The sequence below is a fragment of the Oncorhynchus mykiss genome, chromosome 17 (genome assembly GCF_013265735.2).
Source record: "Oncorhynchus mykiss isolate Arlee chromosome 17, USDA_OmykA_1.1, whole genome shotgun sequence".
NCBI classification, from domain to species: Eukaryota; Metazoa; Chordata; class Actinopteri; order Salmoniformes; family Salmonidae; genus Oncorhynchus; species Oncorhynchus mykiss.
The window spans coordinates 80,047,811-80,060,966 of record NC_048581.1 but is presented as its reverse complement, the minus strand read 5'-3'; the positions used below and the strand labels follow the sequence as shown (position 1 = coordinate 80,060,966).

At 45.2% G+C, this 13,156-nt stretch overlaps 1 protein-coding gene across 1 annotated transcript in view; it reads left to right on the top strand.

Annotated features, from left to right (window-relative positions):
• The window catches only part of LOC110494676 (guanine nucleotide-binding protein G(t) subunit alpha), a 42,051-nt gene extending 28,910 nt beyond the window's left edge, over positions 1-13,141 (top strand). The window contains exons 2-9 of the mRNA XM_021569959.2: positions 5,910-5,952; positions 6,051-6,192; positions 6,542-6,699; positions 7,230-7,358; positions 7,545-7,674; positions 12,219-12,372; positions 12,586-12,800; positions 13,003-13,141. Of these exons, the coding sequence (XP_021425634.1) occupies positions 5,910-5,952; positions 6,051-6,192; positions 6,542-6,699; positions 7,230-7,358; positions 7,545-7,674; positions 12,219-12,372; positions 12,586-12,776 (947 nt within the window). The 3' untranslated portion in view covers positions 12,777-12,800; positions 13,003-13,141. The remainder of the gene's footprint in view (positions 1-5,909; positions 5,953-6,050; positions 6,193-6,541; positions 6,700-7,229; positions 7,359-7,544; positions 7,675-12,218; positions 12,373-12,585; positions 12,801-13,002) is intronic.
• The last annotated feature ends 15 nt before the right edge of the window (positions 13,142-13,156 follow it).

Genomic DNA, 13,156 nt, shown 5'->3' with positions numbered 1-13,156 from the left:
AGAAGGGCTGCAGGGTCAACTAATAATCATGATGGCTATAGAGGGGCAGCAGGGCCAACAAATAACCATGAAGACTGTAGAGGGGCAGCAGGGTCAACTAATAACCATGATGGCTGTAGAGGAGCAGCAGGGTCAACTAATAGCCATGATGGCTGTAGAGGGACAGCAGGGTCAACTAACAATTATGATGGCTATAGAGGGGCAGCAGGGTCAACTAATAACCATGATGGCTGTAGCGGGGCAGCAGTGTCAACTAATAACCATGATGACTGTAGAGGGTCAGCAGGGTCAACTAATAACCATGATGGCTGTAGAGGGGCAGCAGGAGAGAATAATAACCATGATGGCTGTCAAGGGGCAGCAGGTTCAACTAATAACTATGATGGATATAGAGGGGCAACAGGGTCAACTAATAACCATGATGGATGTAGAGGGGCAGCAGGGCCAATTAATAACCATGATGGCTGTAGAGGGGCAGCAGGTTCAACTAATAACCATGATGGCAGTAGAGGGGCAACAGGGTCAACTAATAACCATGATGGCTGTAGCGGGACAGCAGGGTCAACTAATAACCATGATGGCTGTAGAGGGGCAGCAGGAGAGAATAATAACCATGATGGCTGTCAAGGGGCAGCAGGGTCAACTAATAACCATGATGACTGTAGAGGGGCAGCAGGGTCAACTAATAACCATGATGGCTGTAGAGGGGCAGCAGGGTCAACTAATAACCATGATGGCTGTAGAGGGGCAGCAGGGTCAACTAATAACCATGATGGCTGTAGAGGGGCAGCAGGGCCAACTAATAACCATGATGGCTGTAGAGGGACAGCAGGGTCAACTAAGAAGGATGATGGCTATAGAGGGGCAGCAGGGTCAACTAATAACCATGATGGCTATAGAGGGGCAGCAGGGTCAACTAATAATTTGATGGCGGTAGAGGGACAGCAGGGTCAACTAATAACCATGATGGCTATAGAAGGGCAGCAGAGCCAACTAAGAACCATGATTACTGTAGAGGGGCAGCAGGGTCAACTAATAACCATGATCGCTGAAGAGTGGCAGCGGGGCCAACTAATAACCATGATGGATGTAGAGGGGCAGCAGGGTCAACTAATAACCATGATGGCTGTAGAGGGGCATCAGGGTCAACTAAAAACAGTTATGGCTGAAGAGTGGCAGCGGGGCCAACTAATAACCATGATGGATGTAGAGGGGCAGCAGGGTCAACTAATAACCATGATGGATGTAGAGGGGCAGCAGGGTCAACTAATAACCATGATGGCTGTAGAGGGGCATCAGGGTCAACTAAAAACAGTGATGGCTGAAGAGTGGCAGCGGGGCCAACTAATAACCATGATGGATGTAGAGGGGCAGCAGGGTCAACTAATAACCATGATGGCTGAAGAGGGGCAGCAGGGCCAACTAATAACAATAATGGCTGTAGAGGGGCAGCAGGGTCAATTAATAACCATGATGGCTGTAGAGGGACAGCAGGGTCAACTAATAACCATGATGGCTGTAGAGGGGCAGCAGGGTCAACTAATAACCATGATGGCTATAGAGGGGCAGCAGGGTCAACTAATAACCATGATGGCTGAAGAGGGGCAGCAGGGTCAACTAATAACCATGATGGCTATAGAGGGGCAGCAGGGTCAACTAATAACTATGATGGCTGAAGAGGGGCAGCAGGGCCAACTAATAATCATGATAGCTGTAGAGGGGCAGCAGGGTCAACTAATAACCATGATGGATGTAGAGGGGCAGCAGGGTCAACTAATAACCATGATGGCTGAAGAGGGGCAGCAGGGCCAACTAATAACCATGATGGCTGTAGAGGAGCAGCATGGCCAACTAATAACCATGATGGCTGTAGAGGGACAGCAGGGTCAACTAATAACCATGATGGCTGTTGAGGGGCAGCAGGGTCAACTAATAACCATGATGACTGTAGAGGGGCAGCAGGGGCAGCTAATAACCATGATGGCTGTAGAGGGGCAGCCGGAGAGAATAATAACCATGATGGCTGTCGAGGGGCAGCAGGGTCAACTAATAACCATGATGACTGTAGAGGGGCAGCAGGGGCAGCTAATAACCATGATGGCTGTAGAGGGGCAGCAGGAGAGAATGATAACCATGATGGCTGTAGAAGGGCTGCAGGGTCAACTAATAATCTTGATGGCTATAGAGGGGCAGCAGGGCCAACAAATACCCATGAAGACTGTAGAGGGGCAGCAGGGTCAACTAATAACCATGATGGCTGTAGAGGAGCAGCAGGGTCAACTAATAGCCATGATGGCTGTAGAGGGACAGCAGGGTCAACTAACAATTATGATGGCTATAGAGGGGCAGCAGGGTCAACTAATAACCATGATGGCTGTAGCGGGGCAGCAGTGTCAACTAATAACCATGATGACTGTAGAGGGTCAGCAGGGTCAACTAATAACCATGATGGCTGTAGAGGGGCAGCAGGAGAGAATAATAACCATGATGGCTGTCAAGGGGCAGCAGGTTCAACTAATAACTATGATGTCTATAGAGGGGCAACAGGGTCAACTAATAACCATGATGGATGTAGAGGGGCAGCAGGGCCAATTAATAACCATGATGGCTGTAGAGGGGCAGCAGGTTCAACTAATAACCATGATGGCAGTAGAGGGGCAACAGGGTCAACTAATAACCATGATGGCTGTAGCGGGACAGCAGGGCCAACTAATAACCATGATGACTGTAGAGGGTCAGCAGGGTCAACTAATAACCATGATGGCTGTAGAGGGTCAGCAGGAGAGAATAATAACCATGATGGCTGTCAAGGGGCAGCAGGGTCAACTAATAACCATGATGACTGTAGAGGGGCAGCAGGGTCAACTAATAACCATGATGGCTGAAGTGGGGCAGCAGGGCCAACTAATAACAATAATGGCTGTAGAGGGGCAGCAGGGTCAATTAATAACCATGATGGCTGTAGAGGGACAGCAGGGTCAACTAATAACCATGATGGCTGTAGAGGGGCAGCAGGGTCAACTAATAACCATGATGGCTATAGAGGGGCAGCAGGGTCAACTAATAACCATGATGGCTGAAGAGGGGCAGCAGGGTCAACTAATAACCATGATGGCTATAGAAAGGCAGCAGGGTCAACTAATAACTATCATGGCTGAATAGGGGCAGCAGGGCCATCTAATAATCATGATGGCTGTAGAGGGGCAGCAGGTTCAACTAATAACCATGATGGATATAGAGGGGCAGCAGGGTCAACTAATAACCATGATGGCTGAAGAGGGGCAGCAGGGCCAACTAATAACCATGATGGCTGTAGAGGAGCAGCATGGCCAACTAATAACCATGATGGCTGTAGAGGGACAGCAGGGTCAACTAATAACCATGATGGCTGTTGAGGGGCAGCAGGGCCAACTAATAACCATGATGGCTGTAGAGGGGCAGCAGGTTCAACTAATAACCATGATGGATATAGAGGGGCAGCAGGGCCAATTAATAACCATGATGGCAGTACAGGGGCAACAGGGTCAACTAATAACCATGATGGCTGTAGCGGGGCAGCAGGGCCAACTAATAACCATGATGACTGTAGAGGGGCAGCAGGGTCAACTAATAACCATGATGGCTGTAGAGGGGCAGCCGGAGAGAATAATAACCATGATGGCTGTCGAGGGGCAGCAGGGTCAACTAATAACCATGATGACTGTAGAGGGGCAGCAGGGTCAGCTAATAACCATGATGGCTGTAGAGGGGCAGCAGGAGAGAATGATAACCATGATGGCTGTAGAAGGGCTGCAGGGTCAACTAATAATCTTGATGGCTATAGAGGGGCAGCAGGGCCAACAAATAACCATGAAGACTGTAGAGAGGCAGCAGGGTCAACTAATAACCATGATGGCTGTAGAGGGGCAGCAGGGTCAACTAATAGCCATGATGGCTGTAGAGGGACAGCAGGGTCAACTAACAAGCATGATGGCTATAGAGGGGCAGCAGGGTCAACTAATAACCATGATGGCTATAGAGGGGCAGCAGGGTCAACTAATAATTTGATGGCGGTAGAGGGACAGCAGGGTCAACTAATAACCATGATGGCTATAGAAGGGCAGCAGAGCCAACTAAGAACCATGATTACTGTAGAGGGGCAGCAGGGTCAACTAATAACCATGATGGCTGAAGAGTGGCAGCAGGGCCAACTAATAACCATGATGGATGTAGAGGGGCATCAGGGTCAACTAATAACCATGATGGCTGTAGAGGGGCATCAAGGTCAACTAATAACAGTGATGGCTGTAGAGGGGCAGCAGGGTCAATTAATAACCATGATGGCTATAGAGGGACAGCAGGGTCAACTAATAACCATGATGGCTGTAGAGGGGCAGCAGGGTCAACTAATAACCATAATGGCTATTGAGGGGCAGCAGGGTCAACTAATAACCATGATGGCTGAAGAGGGGCAGCAGGGTCAACTAATAACCATGATGGCTATAGAGGGGCAGCAGGGTCAACTAATAACTATGATGGCTGAAGAGGGGCAGCAGGGCCAACTAATAATCATGATGGCTGTAGAGGGGCAGCAGGTTCAACTAATAACCATGATGGATATAGAGGGGCAGCAGGGCCAATTAATAACCATGACTGCTGTAGAGGGGCAGCAGGGTCAACTAATAACCATGATGGCTGAAGAGGGGCAGCAGGGCCAACTAATAACCATGATGGCTGTAGAGGAGCAGCATGGCCAACTAATAACCATGATGGCTGTAGAGGGGCAGCAGGGTCAACTAATAACCATGATGGCTGTAGAGGGGCAGCAGGGCCAACTAATAACCATGATGGCTGTAGAGGGGCAGCAGGGTCAATTAATAACCATGATGGCTATAGAGGGGCAGCAGGGTCAACTAATAACCATGATGGCTGTAGAGGGGCAGCAGGTTCAACTAATAACCATGATGGCTGTAGAGGGCCAGCAGGGTCAACTAATAACCATGATGGCTGTAGAGGGGCAGCAGGGTCAACTAATAACCATGATGCATATAGATGGTAAGCAGGAGAGAATAATAACCATGATGGATATAGTTGGAAAGCAGGAGAGAATAATAACCATGATGGCTGTAGAGGGGCAGCAGGGTCAACTAATAACCATGATGGCTGTAGAGGGGCAGCAGGGTCAACTAATAACCATGATGGCTGTAGAGGGGCAGCAGGGACAACTAATAACCATGATGGATATAGTTGGGAAGCAGGAGAGAATAATAACCATGATGGATATAGATGGGAAGCAGGAGAGAATAATAACCATGATGGATATAGATGGGAATCAAGAGAGAATAATAACCATGATGGATATATTTGGGAAGCAGGAGAGAATAATAACCATGATGGATATAGATGGGAAGCAGGAGAGAATAATAACTAAGATGGATATAGAGGGTGCAGCAGCAAAGTGAGTCATACTGCATCTCTGTGACAATATAGGTCAGGGATAGAGAAAGTTCTTCCTGACATCAGCTTTGAAGGGGCTTAGGACAGGGGTAATGAGCTTGGTGCCCTTGTGTGGCTCCTCTGTGGGCCAATGTACACACCAACTCAACAGGGAGGACCATAACAAGTCAGGAAAGAAAATGGAGGGAATAGTAGCAGAGTAATGTTAAAGAAAAGTGAAATAGAATAAGGGAGTACACTTTGTGACCTTGTTTGCCCCTAGTTTTTGTAATCAGGTCTAAAATAGTTTAACACTGCAGCCAAGTGGTCATGTTTGATACTTTAAATGTGATGCCTACTCCTATAGAGACTGATCTACACCCTCTCAAGACCTTGCCATGCCCAGATAATGGTCTCCTACCACAGGCTGTCATTTATATATACAGTACCTGAGATCTAAATAAGTGTACTGTTTTCCTCACTTGTGCATATAGGTGCTGGAGAATCAGGAAAGAGCACAATCGTGAAACAGATGAAGTGAGTCTAGTAACTCTATTGTACCAATTTAAATGTCATAAAAGGATCAGTGTCTCAACAATCAAATTAATTTGTGGAATCTTGTTTTCTCACAACAGAATTATCCATCAAGATGGTTACTCTCTTGAGGAGTCTATGGAGTTTGTCACCATCATCTACAGCAATACCCTTCAGTCCATCATGGCTATTGTAAAGGGTATGACTCAACTCAACATTGGCTATGGTGACACCGCTCAGCAGGTAGTTACTGACTGTCTACTGCAGGGTTCCCAAACTCGATCCTGGAGCACATGTTGGTTTTTGCCCTAGCACTACACAGCTGACTAAAATATCCAACTCATTATCATGCTTTGATTATTTGAATCAGCTGTGTAGTGCTAGGGCAAAACCCAAACCGTGCACCCAGGACAAAGTTAGGGAAACGCTGTTCTATAGAACACTATTCCGACAGATGGTTACATAACATAACCAAGCCAGGCATCATATTATTTGGGATATGATGTTCCTTTGTCAGACTGGGTATAGTGCGCAATCTAAGTGTGGAGGTATGATTTTGTACTTGCTTGTGTCTGCGTGTGTTGGTTTGTAGGACGACTCCAGGAAGCTCATGCATCTAGCAGACACCATTGAGGAGGGCTCCATGCCCAAGGAGCTGTCTGACATTATCATCCGGCTGTGGAAGGACACTGGCATCCAGGCATGCTACGACAGGGCCTCTGAGTACCAGCTTAACGACTCTGCTGGATAGTAGGTTCACTCTCCTGGACTGGACCAACCCCATCCCCGTTCCCTTTTCACCATGACAGCACACCATCATATCCACAAAGGGCTTGTTTCCCAGACACACATTAAGTTAAATCCTGGACTAAAACGCTCTTTGAATGTAGGATCTCCATTGTGAATGCTTTTTAGTCCAGGACCAGGGTATGTGTCTGGGAAACTAGCACCTAAGAGCTTTGTTCTCTCTTACTAGTCTGTTGATGAACCAGATTAAGGTAGGTTGTTTTTCATAACCACTCTCTCCGTGTCCCAGCTAACTATCTGAGGCTGGATATATCCTCACTGAGCAGGATATAACCTCACTATGTCCCACCTAGCTTTCTGAATGACTTGGAGTCGCTGGTCCAGCCTGGATATACCCCTACTGAGTAGGAAGTAACCACTCTCTCTCTCGGTGTCCCACGTAGCTATCTGAATGACTTGGAGTCGCTGGTCCAGCCTGGATATACCCCTACTGAGTAGGAAGTAACCACTCTCTCTCTCGGTGTCCCACGTAGCTATCTGAATGACTTGGAGAGGCTGGTCCAGCCTGGATATATCCCCACTGAACAGGACATGTTGCGATCCAGGGTAAAGACCACTGGTATCATAGAGACCCAGTTCGGCTTAAAAGATCTCAACTTCAGGTGAGGCTACAAACACAACGCAAGACAATTATACCCGCATTAATCCCCATTGATCAGAATCACAAAAACATTGAAAAGCAACAATTATCTTTAAGAAATCGAATGAGCTTAGATGACCATTGTAATAATATAGTAATAACATTGGCGATCAACATTGACATCTGTCTCTCTCTCGCTGTCCTGCAGGATGTTTGACGTGGGCGGCCAGCGCTCAGAGAGGAAGAAATGGATCCACTGTTTTGAGGGAGTGACCTGTATTATCTTCATCGCTGCTCTGAGCGCCTACGACATGGTGCTGGTGGAGGATGACGAAGTGGTGAGATATCAGCATCATCATCATAGACACTAGACTGAAGGAGTCGCTGTAGGATGAAGTGGTGAGATATCATCATCATAGACACTAGATTGAAGGAATCGCTGTAGGATGAAGTGGTGAGATATCATCATCATCATAGACACTAGATTGAAGGAGTCACTGTAGGATGAAGTGGTGAGATATCAGATCAGCATCATCATCATAGACACTAGATTGAGGTAGTCGCTGTAGGATGAAGTGGTGAGATATCATCATCATAGACACTAGATTGAAGGACTCGCTGTAGGATGAAGTGGTGAGATATCATCATCATCATAGACACTAGATTGAAGGACTCACTGTAGGATGAAGTGGTGAGATATCAGCATCATAGACACTAGATTAAAGGAGTCACTGTAGGATGAAGTGGTGAGATATCATCATCATAGACACTAGATTGAAGGACTCGCTGTAGGATGAAGTGGTGAGATATCATCATCATCATAGACACTAGATTGAAGGACTCACTGTAGGATGAAGTGGTGAGATATCAGCATCATCATCATAGACACTAGATTGAAGGAGTCGCTGTAGGATGAAGTGGTGAGATATCATCATCATAGACACTAGATTAAAGGAGTCGCTGTAGGATGAAGTGGTGAGATATCATCATAGACACTAGATTGAAGGAGTCGCTGTAGGATGAAGTGGTGAGATATCATCATAGACACTAGATTGAGGTAGTCACTGTAGGATGAAGTGGTGAGATATCAGCATCATCATCATAGACACTAGATTGAAGGAGTCACTGTAGGATGAAGTGGTGAGATATCATCATCATAGACACTAGATTGAAGGAGTCGCTGTAGGATGAAGTGGTGAGATATCATCATCATAGACACTAGATTGAAGGAATCGCTGTAGGATGAAGTGGTGAGATATCATCATCATCATAGACACTAGATTGAAGGAGTCACTGTAGGATGAAGTGGTGAGATATCAGATCAGCATCATCATCATAGACACTAGATTGAGGTAGTCGCTGTAGGATGAAGTGGTGAGATATCATCATCATAGACACTAGATTGAAGGACTCGCTGTAGGATGAAGTGGTGAGATATCATCATCATCATAGACACTAGATTGAAGGACTCACTGTAGGATGAAGTGGTGAGATATCAGCATCATAGACACTAGATTAAAGGAGTCACTGTAGGATGAAGTGGTGAGATATCATCATCATAGACACTAGATTGAAGGACTCGCTGTAGGATGAAGTGGTGAGATATCATCATCATCATAGACACTAGATTGAAGGACTCACTGTAGGATGAAGTGGTGAGATATCAGCATCATCATCATAGACACTAGATTGAAGGAGTCGCTGTAGGATGAAGTGGTGAGATACCATCATAGACACTAGATTGAAGGAGTCGCTGTAGGATGAAGTGGTGAGATATCATCATAGACACTAGATTGAAGGAGTCGCTGTAGGATGAAGTGGTGAGATATCATCATAGACACTAGATTGAGGTAGTCACTGTAGGATGAAGTGGTGAGATATCAGCATCATCATCATAGACACTAGATTGAAGGAGTCGCTGTAGGATGAAGTGGTGAGATATCATCATAGACACTAGATTGAAGGAGTCGCTGTAGGATGAAGTGGTGAGATATCATCATCATAGACACTAGATTGAAGGAATCGCTGTAGGATGAAGTGGTGAGATATCATCATCATCATAGACACTAGATTGAAGGAGTCACTGTAGGATGAAGTGGTGAGATATCAGCATCATAGACACTAGATTAAAGGAGTCACTGTAGGATGAAGTGGTGAGATATCAGCATCATCATCATAGACACTAGATTGAAGGAGTCACTGTAGGATGAAGTGGTGAGATATCAGCATCATCATCATAGACACTAGATTAAAGGAGTCACTGTAGGATGAAGTGGTGAGATATCAGATCAGCATCATCATCATAGACACTAGATTGAGGTAGTCGCTGTAGGATGAAGTGGTGAGATATCATCATCATAGACACTAGATTGAAGGACTCGCTGTAGGATGAAGTGGTGAGATGTCATCATCATCATAGACACTAGATTGAAGGAGTCACTGTAGGATGAAGTGGTGAGATATCAGCATCATAGACACTAGATTAAAGGAGTCACTGTAGGATGAAGTGGTGAGATATCATCATAAACACTAGATTAAAGGAGTCACTGTAGGATGAAGTGGTGAGAAATCAGCATCATAGACACTAGATTAAAGGAGTCACTGTAGGATGAAGTGGTGAGATATCATCATAAATACTAGATTAAAGGAGTCACTGTAGGATGAAGTGGTGAGATATCAGCATCATCATCATAGACACTAGATTGAAGGAATCGCTGTAGGATGAAGTGGTGAGATATCAGCATCATAGACACTAGATTGAAGGACTCGCTGTAGGATGAAGTGGTGAGATATCATCATCATCATAGACACTAGATTGAAGGAGTCACTGTAGGATGAAGTGGTGAGATATCATCATCATAGACACTAGATTAAAGGAGTCGCTGTAGGATGAAGTGGTGAGATATCATCATAGACACTAGATTGAAGGAGTCGCTGTAGGATGAAGTGGTGAGATATCATCATAGACACTAGATTGAGGTAGTCACTGTAGGATGAAGTGGTGAGATATCAGCATCATCATCATAGACACTAGATTGAAGGAGTCACTGTAGGATGAAGTGGTGAGATATCATCATCATAGACACTAGATTGAAGGAGTCGCTGTAGGATGAAGTGGTGAGATATCATCATCATAGACACTAGATTGAAGGAATCGCTGTAGGATGAAGTGGTGAGATATCATCATCATCATAGACACTAGATTGAAGGAGTCACTGTAGGATGAAGTGGTGAGATATCAGATCAGCATCATCATCATAGACACTAGATTGAGGTAGTCGCTGTAGGATGAAGTGGTGAGATATCATCATCATAGACACTAGATTGAAGGACTCGCTGTAGGATGAAGTGGTGAGATATCATCATCATCATAGACACTAGATTGAAGGACTCACTGTAGGATGAAGTGGTGAGATATCAGCATCATAGACACTAGATTAAAGGAGTCACTGTAGGATGAAGTGGTGAGATATCATCATCATAGACACTAGATTGAAGGACTCGCTGTAGGATGAAGTGGTGAGATATCATCATCATCATAGACACTAGATTGAAGGACTCACTGTAGGATGAAGTGGTGAGATATCAGCATCATCATCATAGACACTAGATTGAAGGAGTCGCTGTAGGATGAAGTGGTGAGATACCATCATAGACACTAGATTGAAGGAGTCGCTGTAGGATGAAGTGGTGAGATATCATCATAGACACTAGATTGAAGGAATCGCTGTAGGATGAAGTGGTGAGATATCAGCATCATAGACACTAGATTGAAGGACTCGCTGTAGGATGAAGTGGTGAGATATCATCATCATCATAGACACTAGATTGAAGGAGTCACTGTAGGATGAAGTGGTGAGATATCATCATAAACACTAGATTAAAGGAGTCACTTTAGGATGAAGTGGTGAGATATCAGCATCATCATCATAGACACTAGATTGAGGTAGTCGCTGTAGGATGAAGTGGTGAGATATCATCATCATAGACACTAGATTGAAGGAGTCGCTGTAGGACGAAGTGGTGAGATATCATCATCATCATCATAGACACTAGATTGAAGGAGTCGCTGTAGGACGAAGTGGTGAGATATCAGCATCATCATCATAGACACTAGATTGAAGGTGTCGCTGTAGGATGTAGTGGTGAGATATCAGCATCATCATCATAAACACTAAATTAAAGGAGTCACTGTAGGATGAAGTGGTGAGATATCATCATCATAGACACTAGATTGAAGGACTCGCTGTAGGATGAAGTGGTGGGATATCAGCATCATAGACACTAGATTAAAGGAGTCACTGTAGGATGAAGTGGTTAGATATCATCATCATAGACACTAGATTGAAGGAGTCACTGTAGGATGAAGTGGTGAGATATCAGCATCATCATCATAGACACTAGATTGAAGGAGTCGCTGTAGGATGAAGTGGTGAGATATCATCATCATAGACACTAGATTGAAGGACTCGCTGTAGGATGAAGTGGTGAGATATCATCATAGACACTAGATTGAAGGAGTCACTGTAGGATTAAGTGGTGAGATATCAGCATCATCATCATAGACACTAGATTAAAGGAGTCACTGTAGGATGAAGTGGTGAGATATCATCATCATAGACACTAGATTGAGGTAGTCACTGCATTGTCTCACGTCAGATAGCACGGCGGCCGTCTGCACTGATGGCTCCTGGAGATGCTTGTCACGTTAGAATGATGTCATCTGACGGAAGACAATGGTAGTCACCGTGGAACTGTATGGACAGAGTAGTGGTCAGAGTAGCGGCTTTGTGATCTCATGGAGAGATTCATTGTAGAAGAATCAGTTTCATTAGCTTGTTTCATGCATGGTATCCATCTGTGTGATTCTCTCCTCATGAAGAACCGAATGCACGAGAGTCTCCACCTGTTCAACAGTATCTGCAACCACCGCTACTTTATTGCCACCTCCATCGTACTCTTCCTCAACAAGAAAGATGTCTTCACCGAGAAGATCAAGAAGGCTCACCTCAGCATGTGCTTCCCCGACTACGACGGTGGGCTCACAACAGCAGATCTGCCACTGGCCTATTCTCCTTGGAACACTCAGTGTTTTCTCAATGTTCTTTTGATGTTAGACCAATGTCAGCTCTTAACTATTGCATATTGTGTTTGTCCATAGCATAAGCCAGCTTTGATTTCAGCTCTTGTTGACTCTTTTGACAGTATTGTAAGTATTATTTCCTTAAATGTTGTTGGATTCCCTGTAGGCCCCAACACCTATGAGGATGCTGGTAACTACATCAAACTCCAGTTCCTGGACCTGAACTTGCGGCGAGACATCAAGGAGGTCTACTCACACATGACCTGTGCCACAGACACAGAGAACGTCAAGTTTGTGTTTGACGCCGTAACTGACATCATCATCAAAGAAAACCTAAAAAGCTGTGGTCTCTTCTAAGAGCCACGCCGTATAGTCATATAGGTGAGTGGAACTCTTCTGGTCTAGACTATACTAGGATACTGAGAGATTGTATGCCTCTGCCCATTGAATCCCAAAGCCCCATAGTAAACTATAGTTTACCTGAAAGGCACCACACACAACTCACTATGAATCAGCACATAATTTCTCTGTCACCCACCCAATGGCACACACGTTATCTCCTCTAAACACTCCTCTGTTTCAGGCCTAACTCCTATCTCCTCCCCCTTTCAAACTGCGGGCAACAATCTCCTCAAGACCGGACCAAGATGAGAAACTGTCCCTACGAGCTGCCATTCTCCGATAGATTACTACACACACATACACAGACATGAATTCATACAGTCCAACGCAGTATC